This window comes from Serinus canaria, chromosome 1A (genome assembly GCF_022539315.1).
Source record: "Serinus canaria isolate serCan28SL12 chromosome 1A, serCan2020, whole genome shotgun sequence".
Taxonomy (NCBI): Eukaryota; Metazoa; Chordata; class Aves; order Passeriformes; family Fringillidae; genus Serinus; species Serinus canaria.
The window spans coordinates 14,957,651-14,974,189 of record NC_066314.1 but is presented as its reverse complement, the minus strand read 5'-3'; the positions used below and the strand labels follow the sequence as shown (position 1 = coordinate 14,974,189).

Genomic DNA, 16,539 nt, shown 5'->3' with positions numbered 1-16,539 from the left:
CTCAAACAGTACAGACAGGATACAGATAGCTCCTTCTAATTGAAGCCTAAATATTTGTCTTGGCTATTTTAGAGCTTGTGGTGATTAATTCCTACCACTACCATTTACGCCAATTTTACCTTAGTTAGGAATCAGGTTTTGTTACAACAACATGGTTCATATGTACACCAAGATTAAAAACTTCTTAGCATCCCTCTCATTTAAGCCCTTTAGCACACTCTTTTGGGGTCAATCTCCTTCCATACACCCTGAGGGTCCCTTTGCATATTTTTCTAAGAAAGGGCTGAAGAGTCAGGTCCTCAGGAGAAAAATGCCTTTTTAATACCACTTGTAAGCAACCTAAAAATGGGGAGACAATGGCATGATTTAAGTTTTCTTATGTATTTTCAAGTTTGTCTATGCAAGTTAATATTAATTCTTAGCATTCTTCACTGTGTAAGTTGTCTTCATTATCTAGGAAACAAAGGAAAAGAAAAAATTAAATAAGTGATATTTATATCCATGACTTTCTTTGTTTTTCAATTAAAAAACCATTATTTTGATTTATCTGGGGAAGTTCTTCAGTGTAACTGCTAATAGCTGTGCTTTTCATGTGTCTGATCTCTCAGAAACAAAGAAAACATGGATAGGTTTTTCTCCTGTATTTTCTTGCTCAATTTCTTGTCATTAGGAAGGAAGAAAGTAGGCAGTTCTCTTACAACCTCCAATTTTGGCTTACTTTACTTGTAAAAAGTTTGGAGGGATTTGCTTTACATGACCAAAAAACCTCTGGGTGAGTAACTGGTGTGCGTATTTTATATGGCTGCAGTAGAACATGCCTGCATTAAATATTCCATTAAACACTTACCTAAGGCAGTCAGGCAAATAATTTTCAATACTTCTCACTTGAAACCCAGCTCTGTGTTTGCTTCATAATTTAGGCTTGTACTTTATTTCTCAGAATGTCATCAAAGTGGGTAGTGCTCTGCTGGACCCTGGCAACAAGGAGCACTGGGAGCAAATTCAGAGAACAGAGGGTGGCACCGCTCACCTGCTCAGGCACTATGAGGAATATTTCAACAATGTGGCCCAGAACATGAAAAAAACCTACATGAGACCTTTTGTCATTGTTGCCACTAACATGAGTGAGTATCTGTGTTGAAAACTGCTCTTTTTTGAGTCTTAAAAATGTCCTGGACAGAGGTGCTAGTTATTTGTTTTAATAGTATCTACTGAGAAAAGTCATTGCATTAGTTTCAAATCCATCAAGCCTTGATCCATATCTTTCAGTTGTCATGGGGGCCTCCTGGGAGATGTCTGATCTGTTTTTCCTCTGGACCATGCCACTGCTCCTTGTGGCTTTTTGTTGCAGTCATAGCAGTGTAGAGATAGTAGGAAGGACAAAGTTTGTAAACAAAGGTAATGCCTTTTGAGACCAACTAATATAGTTGAAGATATCTACTATATGTAGTAGATCACATTTTTGGAGGAGTCACACCAACACCACCTGAAGAATTATTGCAGTACAAAAAAAAAGTAACCCTACTGTTGATTTTGTTGCATGTTATTAATCTTAATTGCATAGGGATGGACTGCCCAGGGAGGAGGTGGAATTCCCAGCCCTGGAGATGTTCAAGAAGCAACTGGATGTGGCATTTAGTACTGTGGTCTAGTTGACAGGGTAATGATCTATCAAAGGTTGGACTCAATGATCTTACAGGTCTTTTCTAACCTAGCTGATTCTATGATTATACCTCTGATTTTCACATACTTTCCTAACTTGGAACCTATCCAGAAAACCATAATCTGTAGAGATTCTTGTACTGAAAGGTATTTTCACAGAATCCCCAGTCCTTCAAATGCCATCCCAGTCTTGCAAAACCTATAATCAGAACAAAATCTATGGGATCCAAAATATCCAGAATGAGTGCAAATTGAGAAGGGAACATCAGGCATACCAAGACACCTTGTTCACCTATCACAGGAAATTTCTCCTCTGACAAACAAGTAGCAGCTCCTGCCCTTTGGACTGTAATGTATTTCATAGACATCTCTGGAGTGCATATGCAAGTGAAGCTCAGCAACCACAGCCTGGTCAGCTTATTTCCCCATTTTCTCCCCTGCTCTCTTTATTTCATTTTCTTCCCAGCTACAAACAGTCTGAGCTGAGGGGGTGTTGGTGATAGTCCTGCCCTGGGTGTGAGGTGAGATGGAGCCAGCTGACCTTCAGAAGTCCCTCACAAGCAGCATTGCTATTTGGTTTTTCTTTCAGAGGTGCCCTAAACTATATAAGCCTGAACTTGTGTTTAGCTTTTCAAGCTGTTGCTTTTATTTCAGATATGAAGAAGGCTTATGTGCCAAAAGTTGGCCTTATTTTCCCAACTACACCTGCTGTTATAGTAAGAATTTTAATTGGCTACAAACCTTGTCCCAAGAATGCTTTATGTTCACAATCACAGGGGCAGAAAATCAAAGGCATGAGGCAGTCAAGTTACAAAGGCTGTAGCATCCTGTAGCATCAATGGGGCATAATTATTGTTGAACTATGCCAAACTGAAACACTTTGATTTTTCTTTAATATACCAAAACTGAAATACTTTCTTATGATTCAGGACTATGAGAATCAAAATATTTTTATCTTCATACTCAGAAAAAAATGTGCTTAGGATTTTAACCCAACTGAACTGAGATGAAAACAAACCCCAGAATTTCTTGCAGGTTGCAAATCATGATTTTTTTTTCAACTAGTTCTTCCTGTGTAAAGAGGTGTGAGCTTGAGAGGGATGAGGCAACTCTGGCCTGAAAGAAGTCTGTTTTCTTTTGAACGGTTTTTCCAGGTGAACATGGTGTTAATAGAGTTTCCTAATGGCTCATCTGGGAGTTAGAAACTAGGAAAGGAATGGGAATTTGTGGGTCTTAACGTGGGTATTTCCTCATACAGAAATTTGCAAAGGATCACACCTTTTGGTGTAGAGCTACCCCCAGGTTGTGTAAATTGGCACTCAGTGACTTGTCTTAAATGAGAAAGTTAAAGCCAACTCAACTGCTTTTAAGTATTGGGGCAGTTAAACAGGCAGAAATGATGAGGTAAACTAGGGAGGAACTGCCAGTAGAGGACTAAGGAGTAGTCCCAGATAAAAATGTTATTTTCTTCAGTCAGCTGACTTCACAATCCAACAGATGTAGAACTATGTTTTTGAAGCAGTAGATTTAGTCTTCCCATTAAAAAGCAAGTCTAAAATGGGAACGTGCAGCACACACTGGAGCAGGGGAAACTCTGTGAAGCAGGAGCATTCACTGAGCAGCAACCAGGGAGAGCCTCTGTGAAACCTCAGTCAGCTGCTGCTGGAGAAGTACCAGCGAAGGGATCCACCTTGAGATGGGTGTTAGCAAAAGTTTCTTCACTGAAACAATCCCCAGGCATTGAAATAGGTGGCCCAGGGAAGTCACCATCCCTGGAGGTATTTAAGACATGTAGATGTGGCCCTTGGGGCCGTGGTTTAGTGCTGGACTTGGTGGTGCTGAGTTAACAGTTTGACTTGATCTTGGAGATCTTTTGCAACCTAAAGGATTTTATGATTCTTTATTTCCAAAGTTTCTAGCATGTTTTCATGGTATGAGATACTGTCTTGTGAATTCCTTTCCACTGAACAATAAATGTATCATTTGATAAATGTAACATAATGCTGACACATAAACTTTTAGTTATTATATAAGGTGTTAACAGAAAAAAAATAAGTTTTACTTTCTATTTTGGGGGTTAAATTTTTTATCTGTATTGTGCAGTCATTTTAACCTTTCAGTAATGTTTCGCTGTGGTGATGGGAAACTTTTATCCCCCCCAGTTATTGCTGTTGACATCTTTGACAAGTCGAATTTCACGGGAGCTAGAATACCACGATTTCATGAGATTAAAGAAGATTACCCAAAAGATCTGGAGTCATCTGTTGTCTTCCCTGATACTTTATTCAGACCATCAGAAAGGAAAGGTAAAACCCTTCTGCTGCTGTTTGGTGAACAATTATGGCCAGCTCCCAGGGAGCGTGGTGGATCCTCAGGGAGCAGAGTGGTACTAGGGTGAGAGCAGGGTGATTGTCTGCACAAGTGAACATTATTTAGGGATGGAGCAGCTGTGCATACTTCTGAGGCATTTTGCCTGCCGGCAGTGATGGAGGCATGGGGGGCTGTGGGACTGGCTGTACCTGTCTGTCAGGTCTCGCCTGCAGCCCCTCAAAGCCCTGTCAAAGCAGGAGAAATGCTCTGCATCTGTTCCCACAAGGATAGGATGGGATGGCTGCCCAGCCCCTGCAGTCCCACAGCTGCCTTCCTCCAGCCCCTGCAGAGATGGAGGGAGGTGGTGTGAGAATCCAAATCTGGGAGCACAGAGAGGTGTTATGAGAACTAGGCAGCAATGAAAAAGTCTTGAGCTGGGTGATAAGGGAGAATACATGGGGGAGTACCTGCTTCCCAGTGTCTCTGAAGTATCCCAAGATTGCTGCAAAGCACCACAAGGTTTTTGGGCAAAGGGAGAGAGGGTAACTCAAAGTTCAATAGTTGTACCATTGTTGAATGTCTTCTGAATAGGGAAATATAGTAACTCTTCTGAAAATAATATATAATAAGCTGGTACAGCTTTATGACTTTTTGCTTAGAAACAGAGTATCTGCTTCTATGATTTGTATTTTTTCTGTAAAAAACAAGGGAATGGGAATTTTAAGAGAATCTTCCAAAACAGAAAGCTCATTAAATGACAGAATTAGCAGGGAGAAATCTCATGTGAGTAGTTGGTGGATTCATTATTACTAGTTTTGCCATATATAAATGTACATGCAATTTAACAGCATGCATAATGTTTTAATGTTCTCCTTAAGTTATGCATGGGGTGCTTACATACTTATGGACCTTTTAGCTTAGAAATTTCTTATTTTATAGCTAAACTAAATGGCTCTTCACTGTTCAATGGTTATTTGATTATCAGCTATATAACTATGAATTGTGCTGAAATTTTATTAAAAATATCAAGTATAACATTAGAAGCATGCTGAGTGCTCTAAGCCTGGAGTTGTAAGAACTCTATTATTGTATCCTGGCAAGGCAAAATGACCAGTTTAAATGATAGCTCTGAAGCTGTGTGCAAAGAATTTAATATTTGTGTTGGTTCCATAGCAGTGCCCACAATGAAACCTTCAAACCAGAAAATACCCTCTAAGTTGAACAGCGATGTGTTCAGCCCTGAGAGTGCTTTTGCAAAGAGGAAGAAGCGACACCCAGACATTGAGACACATCATACTGTTGCCATGGTCATTATATACCGATCCCTGGGACTCCTCCTGCCTGAAAACTATGATCCTGACAGGAGGAGCTTGAGGTAAACTTCAGACCTGTTTGTGAATTGTTCAGATCCCTTTTTCTGCTCTCTGGATGTGTGGGAGAGATGGACCTGCTTTTATATTGGCCAAAAGTCATCAGTGCTGCTGTTCTCACTGCAGTACTGCCTCATGTCCTCCTCTGGCACACTGTGGGAGAATACCTAGGCCAGAAGTGCCAGCAGTTTTTGGGAACACATCTGTGTGGAAGGCTGTTGGTACACCTGCCTCACTTTCCAAGCAGAAGCAACCTGAGATCTTCTATTTGCAGAATGTAGCTTTGCATTTTGATGTGTAGATCACCGTGCAATTTTTCTCCTTGTGCAGATTGCCAAATCGCCCTATCATCAACACACCTGTAGTGAGCACAGCCATTCACAGTGATGGGGAGTTTCCTCCCAACCTGGTGGAAAAGCCTGTCATAGTGGAGTATGCCATGCTGGAAACAGAGGAGAGAACAAAGCCTGTCTGTGTCTTCTGGAATCACTCCATCACGTATGTCTCCTGCTTGCTTTAGGGCTGTGAGTGACACAGTCTGAGTAGCAGAAAACTCCTGCCCTTATCCTGGGAAGATAATTCTGGAGGAAACCCTGTCTTGGTCTGTCTGTTCAACTGACAACTGATTTTTGGTGGAATAGAGCCATGTAGTCATTTCCCACCAACCTGAGAAAAATGAAAATAATTATCATAACTCCTCAAACAAAGGATTAGCCGTGCGGTTTCTAAGAAACACAGTGCTGTCATGTCTTTCTGCAGGGTTCCTTTTCACCCAGAAGCAATAAATCCCACAATTTCCTTGTATTTGTCCATGCTATTTGCCCACAGATGTATGTCTGGACAAATGTAGTCCAACTCCAAGTCAGTGTCTGAATTCATGGCTTGTCTGAGGTCTTTAAGTCAGGATTTTCAGGAGATGATTCAGCTCTTCCATGGGCTGAATCTTCTCCTGTTACACTCCAGTGACTATGGACAGAGATAGCAAACAGGCACCTACCCTTGGTGCCTCAGCCAGGGCCAGTGCAAAAAATTACAAAACCAAACCTTCATTTTGGTAGCAACGAGGACTGAGGTTTTCACATAAAATTGGAAGTAAAGATTATGAATTTCTGAATCACAAATTTTTGACTCAAAAGTCAATGCAAAGGCATTATGAATTTCTGAATCACAAATTTTTGACTCAAAAGTCAATGCAAAGGCAGCTGCACTGGTAAGAAACTTAACTTTCATTTCACCAACTATTGTGGATTTGCTTTCATTAGTTTTAGTGAAAAATTGGAGGGAGTGGAAATACCTTTTTTGGGACATTAGACCTTTTCAGTTTATGGAAAGCAATTATAATATAGAAGCAGAATATAAGGGGAGAGTATTTGACTCTCTAGGAGGGAGGTGTTAGGAAAAAGATGAAATGTTCTGAAAATTGTTCATTTAGGTCATTTGTATTCAGTAAAGTTCAAGATAAAGACATCTTTTTCTTGAAAATGAGAAAAATTATATGAGCTGGAACTGTATATGCTGATGTTTCATTGGTTTTATGGCATTGTGGAAACAGCACTGTCCTGTTGGAAATATTTCAAGAGTGTGGATAAAACAAATGAAAATGTTTTGAGAGGTAACCACATTCATATTATGCTTTCACAATATTATAACTATTACATATATGTTGCAATTTCCAGCTACAAACCCAGGTACACAGTGAGAGGATGACATAGTCTGCCCAGGGGAAAGGGAACAGCTGTTACTTGTTTCCTAAAAACCTAAAAATTCTAGTAAACCTGTAGAAAAATCCTTTAAAAGGCAATATCCTGTGCTGGAAATAAAACAACAAACTAACCTAGGGAATGTGTGCCTCCTAGTTAAATGCTTCAGGAGATTATCTCATTTAAAGGATCAAATATGCAACAGAAATCTCTTATCTTCACAGTAATAAACTCTTAATTTGCCCACATGTGAAGTAGTGTTTTTGCTTGTATGCACTCTGTCAATCTGCTGATTGTGAGGGAATGGCAAGTTCTTTTTCATAAATTTTTAAACATTGTTTGAGCTTGAATAACTCATTAGCTCTAAAGTGATTCATCTGTTAGCTATTCGCTGGCAACTTCAGTGGCATTGTTATCTGTGTTACGTCTTCCTACAGCCACAATTGAAAAGCAGCTCTTACGTGGCATGAAAAAGTGAAAGAGCTTTTAGAAAGAGAGTACTTTTTGAGAGGAAGTGATATTAAAATTTAACAAATGTTTTATTGCTGAATGAAAAAGAGGTCATATCTAATTGAAAAATCTTTTAGTAACTGCAAGACTATTTTTATTACTCGTTAACTTCAGAATATAATAATTAATATTGATATAAAATAATTTCTGAAGTCACTGGAGTTGAACATAATTGCACAGGGAAGAATTTTAAGGTAGCAGTTTCTCCCCATTGTTAATATAAGAGATCTCCTGGTATAAAATATTGTTTATTAGAGAAGGTTTTAACATATTCTTGTGTACTTTTCAGAGGAGCTGAATATCATATATTTGATATACAGTTATACAGATACAACTGTATATCATATTATTGCTGAAACATATTCACATGACTCAAAAACATGTGTCCCTCTATGGAATACATTTATTTATTTAATTATTTTAAATAAGGTATTATTTACCTTGGTTACAGACATTTTGTTTGGTGCAATCTCTTTCCCATATTGATTGTGTGGTCTCTGACCCAAAAGCACATTTTAAATTTTTTTTTTTAAACTCAAAACAGACTGTTATAAACCCAAAAGATCTGGTCAGCTGCCTTATCAGAAAGATATATTTCAACCTATACTTCAACTGAAGGCCTTTTTAGTTTGATGATGCTCTTTCAGGCAGGTGACAGCTATAGATAATTCTGCCCTGGTACTTGCACTCCTCTCTGGTGGTGCAGCACAAGCTGCCACAGAGGGCAGTGGAAGGTGAGGGGAGATTGGAGGCTGGTGCTCAGAAATGCCTTTTTTCCCCACAGGATTGGCGGGACCGGTGCCTGGTCCTCCCGAGGGTGTGAGCTGTTTTCCAGAAACCACAGCCATATCGCTTGCCAGTGCAACCATATAACCAGCTTTGCTGTCCTGATGGACATTTCCAAACGAGAGGTGGGTGATGTCAGGCTCGTGATTCTTGGAGACTGTTTTTTAAGGGCTTTGGCTCAGAGCTTGAGCTTTGTGTGTCATTGTCAGCAGATCAGTCCCAGTGTCAGGAGTGTGTTGCCCATGCCTAGCAGCACCTGCCTCTGGGTTTGCTGAAAGGACCTTCTTACCTGGTTGGTGCATCCTCTGGGTGCTGCCCATACATGCTCAACATGTTTAGCAGCCAAAGAGGTGGCATCACCCATTCCTGTTGGTCCCTAAGTAAATCTGTGTGTTGACTCAGTATAATGAAAATACTGGCATTCTGGGTAGTAGATTTGATTGGAGGACAAGGAAGGGAAAAGCCCCAGAGTTCCTGTCAATCTGTCTTTCTACAGAATGGGGAGGTGCTTCCTCTGAAGATCGTCACTTACACAACGGTATCCATCTCGCTGGCGGCTTTGCTGATCACCTTCATTTTGCTGGTCCTGATCCGCACACTGCGTTCCAACTTGCACAGCATCCACAAAAACCTGGTGGCTGCCCTGTTCTTTTCTGAGCTTGTCTTTCTTATTGGAATCAACCAGACTGAAAATCCGGTAAGACTTACTCTGTGTTCATTGCTAGAGTTGTTCTCAAGCTTTACATCAGGGGGTTCATATTGCAGCTTTTACCTTCTTCCATCTGTTTCACTTTCTCCTCTTTTTGGCTTCAATACTTACTTGAAAAACATCAGATTTTTAGTATATTCATGTGTGGCTGATAACATTAATAGCAATGGCAGGCAATAGGACTATATCTTATTTTCAGAGAATATATGACAGCAGCCCTGTTGAAGGTTTATCCCAGGAACTGAACCTTAATTCTAATTTCTTCCTTCCTTTTCATCAGTGTGTTTTCTTGCTTTGCCTGTTCAGTAGGAGGTTTTCCAGTTTCTCCTGCAGCAGGTACCTCCCAAGCCCAAATGGCTCCTGGTGTTGACTCATAGGTTGTCAGTGATGTGATGATGGTCAGGTGCTAATATACACATTGTACACCCACTGGCCATTCTGGAGAAGCCAATTGCCAGACATGGGACAGCTTGCTACATCCAGGATTCAGTAGGAGACCTGTCAGTTTGCTCTGTGCCTTCCAGACGCAGGGGTTGTTGGCTTCAGCCCATCACACCTGCTGACAAACTTTAGTGCAAGGATTTCCAGCATTGTGCATGTCAAGAAATGCAAGTTATGAATAGACTGAGTACAAGATAGATATAAAGCACACATAAAGTGTGTTCTGTACTTATGACCTCATTGCTCCCTTAACCATGTGGCATTATATGTAGTCTTGCTGCTGCTTCTTGGTAGCACCCATCCCAAAAGCCATGGCTGCCCTTCAGACAGGTAAGGGACAGACAAGGGCTCCAGCATTGCCAGGCTCCACAGCTGTGCCAAAGAGGCTGGACACAGATGAGGGGTGACGTGCTGTAAAATGTATGTCCTTACTAGATAGGGAAAATTTTCAAAATGTTACTTTAGGGATTATTTGAAAGCTGTGAAGAAAATGTATCATCTAGAAATCCATTAATGTACATATTTCAATCTAATTTTTGAGAAGCAAGTACAGTGTTGAGATCAAAACAAAACACAGCAATAAAAACATCATGCTGATTTCACATTGTCCAAGCAGCAGAAATAGGACAATATACATTCAATTAATATCATCACCATCATGGTAGTGACACTGTGGTGCCTAAACACACTGCCTCATTTGCTCTATAACTTAATTCTACACTGTCACTCTGGCTTCTAATATCCACTTGAGCTATAACATACATTTTTAAAAGTATCTAACCTTGACTAATTCCAGCTTCCAGTAACTGAGTGCTGACAAGAACTTTTCTAGTAAATTTGAGAGACCTCTCTTATAAAAATTGTCTTGCCAGGAAACCCCTGTTTAATAGTATTTCTTTTGGAAAACTGTATAAAACTAAGCTGCTGAAATTAATCAATTTCTAAGATTCAGGTTAGTCTGTTGGGGTTTTTTATGGCCTTCTTCTCCCACTTTACCTTTTGAAAAACTGTGAATGCCAAACTGGATAAAGCTTTCCAGCTGGTTGCTTCACTTCTGTATACCAATATTCCCTTTTACCAGGAACTCAGGTCCTTTATCTGCTGCTGTGGTGAGAACTGCAGTGACCTGCCCTCTGGGATATGGTCTCATGTCATGTGTGAACGTGTGTTGTCTTTGTTTCATTATGTAAATGTTTGCATACTAAAATAACTTTGCTGAAAGGAGCTCACCTTGCCAATTGATACACAGCACTCTGTGTAACTTGACCTTTCCCATGCCTTGCTGAACACACCACTCATTTTTCTCTACATTTTACTGGCAAGGGGTAGTTTATACTCTTCCAGTTCTCCATCATACCTACTGAGGAGTTGAAGGCCAAGTCCACATCCCTACAAAATTTTACCAAAAATTATGCAGTAAATGATGGCTCCTCATTTCCAGATTCCTTTCATCGCATCATGAAGCACCAAGCAGAGTTTATAAAAGTAGTAAAACAGTTCATTACATCAATACCACAAGTCCTAGTGGTTGTATTGGTGAGATTGTTCTCTTTGACTCCTTCTATTTCCATGCTTTGGGGCTCATGGTATGATCATGTCCTGTAGTGTTACGAGGACTCAGTGAAACACCCCAAACCTTTAAACCATTTACAAAGATCTTTAATTTATAGAATGTATTTCATACAGCAGAAAGCTGCTCCTTACAGCCTACCCAGTCAATTTGAGAAGGTAGGAGGGCTGTAAGCCATGTCTGCTTGAGACAATTATTCATCTGTCTGTATGGAATGAGAGTTGTCTAACGAGTCATGCACTGATGAACATAAAAAGGTAAAGAATGCTGGAGCACAAATAATGCTGTGCTGCTTGGCACCCAGCCTGGCTTTATGGGTTTCTGTAAATTAAGTCACATTTCTGGGTGAGGTTTTAATCTTTCCCTGGACTACTGATAGAAAGTGATTTATTTTCTTTCTTTTTTCTTACCTGAAAAAGGTAATGTTCAGGGCAGCACTCTACTCATAAGCACGTGAGAATAGGAACAAGAAAAACACCACTTAGATAGAGGGAAGAAAGATGGTTTATTTAGTGAGCCACATTTTCAATAACACATGATGTTATAATAATGCTGATGTAGTAAGTGAATCCAGAAAGCTGGCAGTCTTTGTATGATTCTTTTGCTCAGCAAAGAGGTTAAATGTACATTAAACAGGGAAATGTACATATCTGAGCATTACACCATGAAAAACCACTAAAAAGTCATGCCAAAGTCTGAAAGCAGGGTCAGTGCTGCACAGGAACAAAAGGTTACAAAACACAATGTAAAACATTTTCTAACAAAAACTGAATGGTTGCACAAAGTTCTCTTAATTCAAGCTTATCAACAGATCCTTGTCAAAATCCTTTGGTTTCTGAAAGGAGAAGGTTAATTGCAAGATTATAATTCAGGTGTCAGATGCTTGTGGTCATTCTTGTTTTCACTCACCAAATTGTTATGTTGGGAGAGAAAATTGGCTAGCAGATATTACAGAAGGGCAAGTATCTGAAGATCATAGGTTTCAAGGTGGCTATTTGATCACAAAGATGACTTCAGCTACCAGTGTGCCCATTGTAGCTGTTACTTTCAGTCTCACTGTGGGCCTGGTCTCTGATTTCAGCAGGTCCTTAAATTTTGCAGCTTTCAGCCTGATGGAGCTTAGTGATCCACTTCACTTTAAAAAAGCAAAATCTCTCACGGTATGAGCAATTCTTCTTAAACTCTGAAAAACTTAATTAAAGGCAGTGTATTTGTTCTGCCAAAATCTTTTTATTACACTTGCCATTAGCTACGCAGGGGGAACGAGTGACTCACCGGGTTGTGATTCAGAAGAGCAATTCTAATTCTCCTGCCCTTTCCCTTCTGCAGTTTGTGTGTACTGTGATTGCCATCCTCCTGCATTATTTCTACATGAGCACCTTTGCATGGATGTTTGTGGAGCAGCTCCACATCTACCGGATGCTGACTGAAGTGAGGAACATCAACTTTGGGCACATGCGGTTCTACTACGTTGTTGGCTGGGGCATTCCTGCCATCATAACAGGTACCCTCAAGCACCCCAAAACAGCTTCAGTTCCCTGCCATCTTCACTGGCCAGGTTCAGGGGAGTTACCCCATGTCAGACAGCTATGGGTGTTTTCCTGAACCAGGGCAGCACCAAGCCACATCTAGCAGAAGTTAGCCTGAATTTGGCAGATCTGTGTACCAAATGTTTGTGTGCCCTAACTGAAGTGATACTGATGGTTATCCAACAGAAACATAATTGCACAGATTAAACCAGGACCTGGTAACATTGCTTGGGAATAACAGTATTTATATTTGAACAACTTTGCCAATAGCTTTCAGAAAGTTTCCTTCCCTGTGCTTTCAGAAAGTTTCCTTCCCTCCAGATATGGGCACATGGTCTCTTAGGTAACTGGCTTCAGAAGCAACGCTGTCTGCCCACAGGGCATTACTGCCCTTCACTGGTCATTCCCACTGCCTACTGTCAACCAGCAGTAAATACTTGTGAAGGGAATTTCAGTGGCTCTGTTTTATTTGGCATAAAACCAAGCTGGGAATACTCAAGCTGCCTTTTACTTAATTTCAGATACAAAGGCTGTAACTTTCAGCTGAGGAAAAGTAATGAAAATCTGGAGGCAGTAATCTTTTAAACCAGTCCAGAGTGATCTACTGGAGCACATCCATCTCCGCCCTCACTGTGCCTATTTTTGCCATAGACATTTCCAGTGTTACCCCAAGCACACAGCGCTGTGTTAATTCAGGCAGACAGCTCCTCAGGAACTGTGCTTCACGGAACAGTTGGAGTGGGGATTTTTGGTTCAACTGCTTCAGCATGTATCTGTTGCCATATGGGAAATCACATCATAGGCAGGCAGTTAACTTTTTTCCAATTAGTTTTATTTTTGCAGATAATATCATACTGTCAGTAGTGGCAGAGGTTTAGATGTCTCTTAGATCAAACAAATAGTAATCACTCATGTACACTTGCAAAAATATTATGGAACAAGTTAGATTTAAGAATATGTACTTGTTCTTTTTTTCTGTGTGCTTTAAGAAAGCGTAATATGAAATCACAGCGTAGGCTGGTATAGGTTAATTCTCTCTTCAGGGAACTGGTAAGTTTTTCCATATCATTTTGTGCCTAATAATGTCTACTTCTATCAGTTTATAGTAGAAAGCACAGCCCAGAAGTCTGTGCCATTTTAGACATACCCCAGACACTTAAAATAGAAATTGTCCTTGAACTTCTGAAGCATTTCGGACCTGTGTGACTTTTACCACTATATACAGGACTACTGCAGAATTTTCAGAAACACTGAAGTTCAATTAGGTATTTGGCAGCATCATTTCTAGGAGAAAAGAAGTATCATTAAATAGCAAAACTAATTGAATTTCAGAACTCATTATCTTTAGAAGAATTTTGTTGGAAAGAGTTTCTGCTCAAGGTTACTTTCTCTCCTGAAATCTAAATTCAGACCTTCTAAACAGCAGTATTATGCAATTTAAATATCACAAGCATACCATTTTTACATTTTTCTACTTAGTTATTGCTCTCTGTGATATCTCCATTTTGCACTTTTGAAACTTTCCAGGTTGTGTCCTGCAATTCAATCCCTGAATCTACTGAATTTGCAGTTCTGTTTAAATGAAAAGTCAGATCCCTATTACTGAGAAAGTCAGGGGATTTTGTGAAATGAAGGATAAAGAAAACTAAGCCTTTAGTTTGTCCTTCCAGGCTTATAAATCATCTGAGGAGAAAATTGTTTCATCATAAATAGCACAACGTAGGATTTCTTGTCTCTAGGTAACTTGTTACTGTACATATTTTAATTAAGCTTCTTTATAAATTTTAATTTATAAACAGTAAAAAGGTTCCAACTTCATAACATGAATCCTAAGCATTATTTAAATTGATTTATGAGAGAAGGATTGTTTATTTTTCTTAGTTGTGGTATAGTCTAGATATGGGAAGAAATTTTAGTCTTGGGATATGCAGAGGACTTATTTATTTTAAAGACAAATACCATTTCATCTTCATTATAGCTATCCTGAGAGGGGAAAAAAAAAAAAAACAAAACAGTAGCAACAGTAGCAAACAGTAGCAGTGGTTTTTTGTATATTATTTTTTCTACTTTCTATGCTCAAACTGATACTAATTTCAAGCTGGGACATAGTGGTCCTAAGGCATCTGTGATGGGACCAAGCTACGTGAAGAAGGGAACCTTGGCCTTTAGAGGGGGATAGAACTTACAAAAATGTTTACTCCAGTGGGGAAGAACCACATTTAATCACAGCAGAGAAATGCAAATTGCCATGAAGAAGAATAGGATAGAAGTTGGGAGAAGGCTTATAGCCATCAAAAGAGTGGGGATCTGCAATAGTCCTCCATTGGGAGTGATAGTGGAACATTTTAAATCAGCTTTAAGCTTGCTCATTTTAAAGTGTAGTTTGATCCATCTTGGAGAGGGATTTTATGACTTCCTTGCCACAGGAGCAAGGGGCTGGATTTGGCACTCAGCAAGACCCCCCCAGCTCTGCCTGTCTCCGTGGCAGCACGCTGACTGGTTGACATATGTGTGCAGTGACTGCTTTGCCATGGAGACTGCAGCCCTTGTGTTAAAACAGGTTCTTACAGAGCCCTAAAACCAATATCCCCCAGAAACTGGCACTTTTCAAATCCTAAGCAAAGCAATTAATCAGGAGAGAATTGAGGCTGCCTCACAGCTGCCTAAGTCACACATGGCTGCTGAGCCCTCAAGAGCTCAGAAGGGTCAAAACATGTCTCTCCTGCAGCCCTTGGCACACTCCTGTGTGTGTGCTGGGGATCGGTGCTGGTCTCCATAGGACTCTTGGCCATAGGACCAGCCCCAGTTCCTGCAAATGTTAGCAAGGTATCACTCAGTTTGCACACTCAGTCTGTTAAGGGCAACCAGGCTGCAGCATTTAATTGATATGCCAAAATATTTCTCAGTATTACATTGCATTGGCTTAATTCTGCCTTTGAGTAAAGTGTTATTTCACGTGTAGTTGACTGCAGTAATATTTGAATCATGTACTTGAAGACTGCAATTTGCCCAACTTGTTTAATGGAGAACTTCAGGGTAGGATTTTGAGAGTGAAAAAAACCTTGCTGTCTGCCAATTACTCATAGAGCCAGAGTCCCATTAATGGGCAAATCCAGTCCTGGGAAACAGACTGTATCCATAGAATTACATCTGTATAAAATACTTTATGGTCCCTTAATCATTTATGGCTAATTCTTTCTGGATGGCAACTGCTGAAGGGGGTGGTGGAAGGGCCAATGGGAGCAGGAAGGGAGACTAGTCCTATCTCATTCCACATTTCAGTGAAAACAGATCCGATATCCACTGCTTTGCCAAATAGCCAGTTTAGTTTTCACAGACCATAGGCCTGTACCAGATGTGAATATTGGCTGTGGGCCAGCTCTAAGCAGCAAGAGTGAAATGCAGCTACCTTTCCCTTTCTCAGTGTCCTTTCATCAAAGCATGCAGGCTTCAATTCAGAAAAAGATGACTCTAAATGCACAAGCCCTCCTTGCAGAGAGCAGCAGTGCCATCAGCCTTGGCCGCCTCTGGAGACAGGACATACGCTCATCACCATGGGTGTCCCGGTGCCCAGACAGCATGCTGCTGCCACCTGCCATATGCCACTGGCCACAGCCCTCACAGGGATCACTTTCTGGGTCCTGAAGAGGGAAGATCTCTGCAGACAGGGTACACCTGTCTCAAAGGGGGGAAAGGATCTTTGCACAGGAATTACAGGGCTCATTAAAAGAGCTTTAAACCAGGTTTGGAGGGAGAAAGGGATAAAGACAAGCTCACTAGAGGCAACTGAGGGCAGAATGCCAGTGTTTGTGGGATAGTCTGCTAGTGACTCCTTCCATCTGCCATCTCAGTGAAGGCTGGGGTTGGAGATCCCTGTGGCAGCAAAGACACAGGTGTGTCTGTGTTAGAAATCATTGGAATGGTTACCTTTGTTAGGGGGTGTTTTGACTGT

General features: G+C 40.5%; 1 protein-coding gene across 1 annotated transcript in view; it reads left to right on the top strand.

Annotated features, from left to right (window-relative positions):
* Positions 1 to 16,539, top strand: part of CELSR1 (cadherin EGF LAG seven-pass G-type receptor 1) — a 165,587-nt gene that overhangs the window by 135,033 nt on the left and 14,015 nt on the right. The window contains exons 19-25 of the mRNA XM_018910241.3: positions 941 to 1,124; positions 3,825 to 3,968; positions 5,146 to 5,347; positions 5,673 to 5,840; positions 8,337 to 8,463; positions 8,835 to 9,035; positions 12,388 to 12,562. Of these exons, the coding sequence (XP_018765786.2) occupies positions 941 to 1,124; positions 3,825 to 3,968; positions 5,146 to 5,347; positions 5,673 to 5,840; positions 8,337 to 8,463; positions 8,835 to 9,035; positions 12,388 to 12,562 (1,201 nt within the window). The remainder of the gene's footprint in view (positions 1 to 940; positions 1,125 to 3,824; positions 3,969 to 5,145; positions 5,348 to 5,672; positions 5,841 to 8,336; positions 8,464 to 8,834; positions 9,036 to 12,387; positions 12,563 to 16,539) is intronic.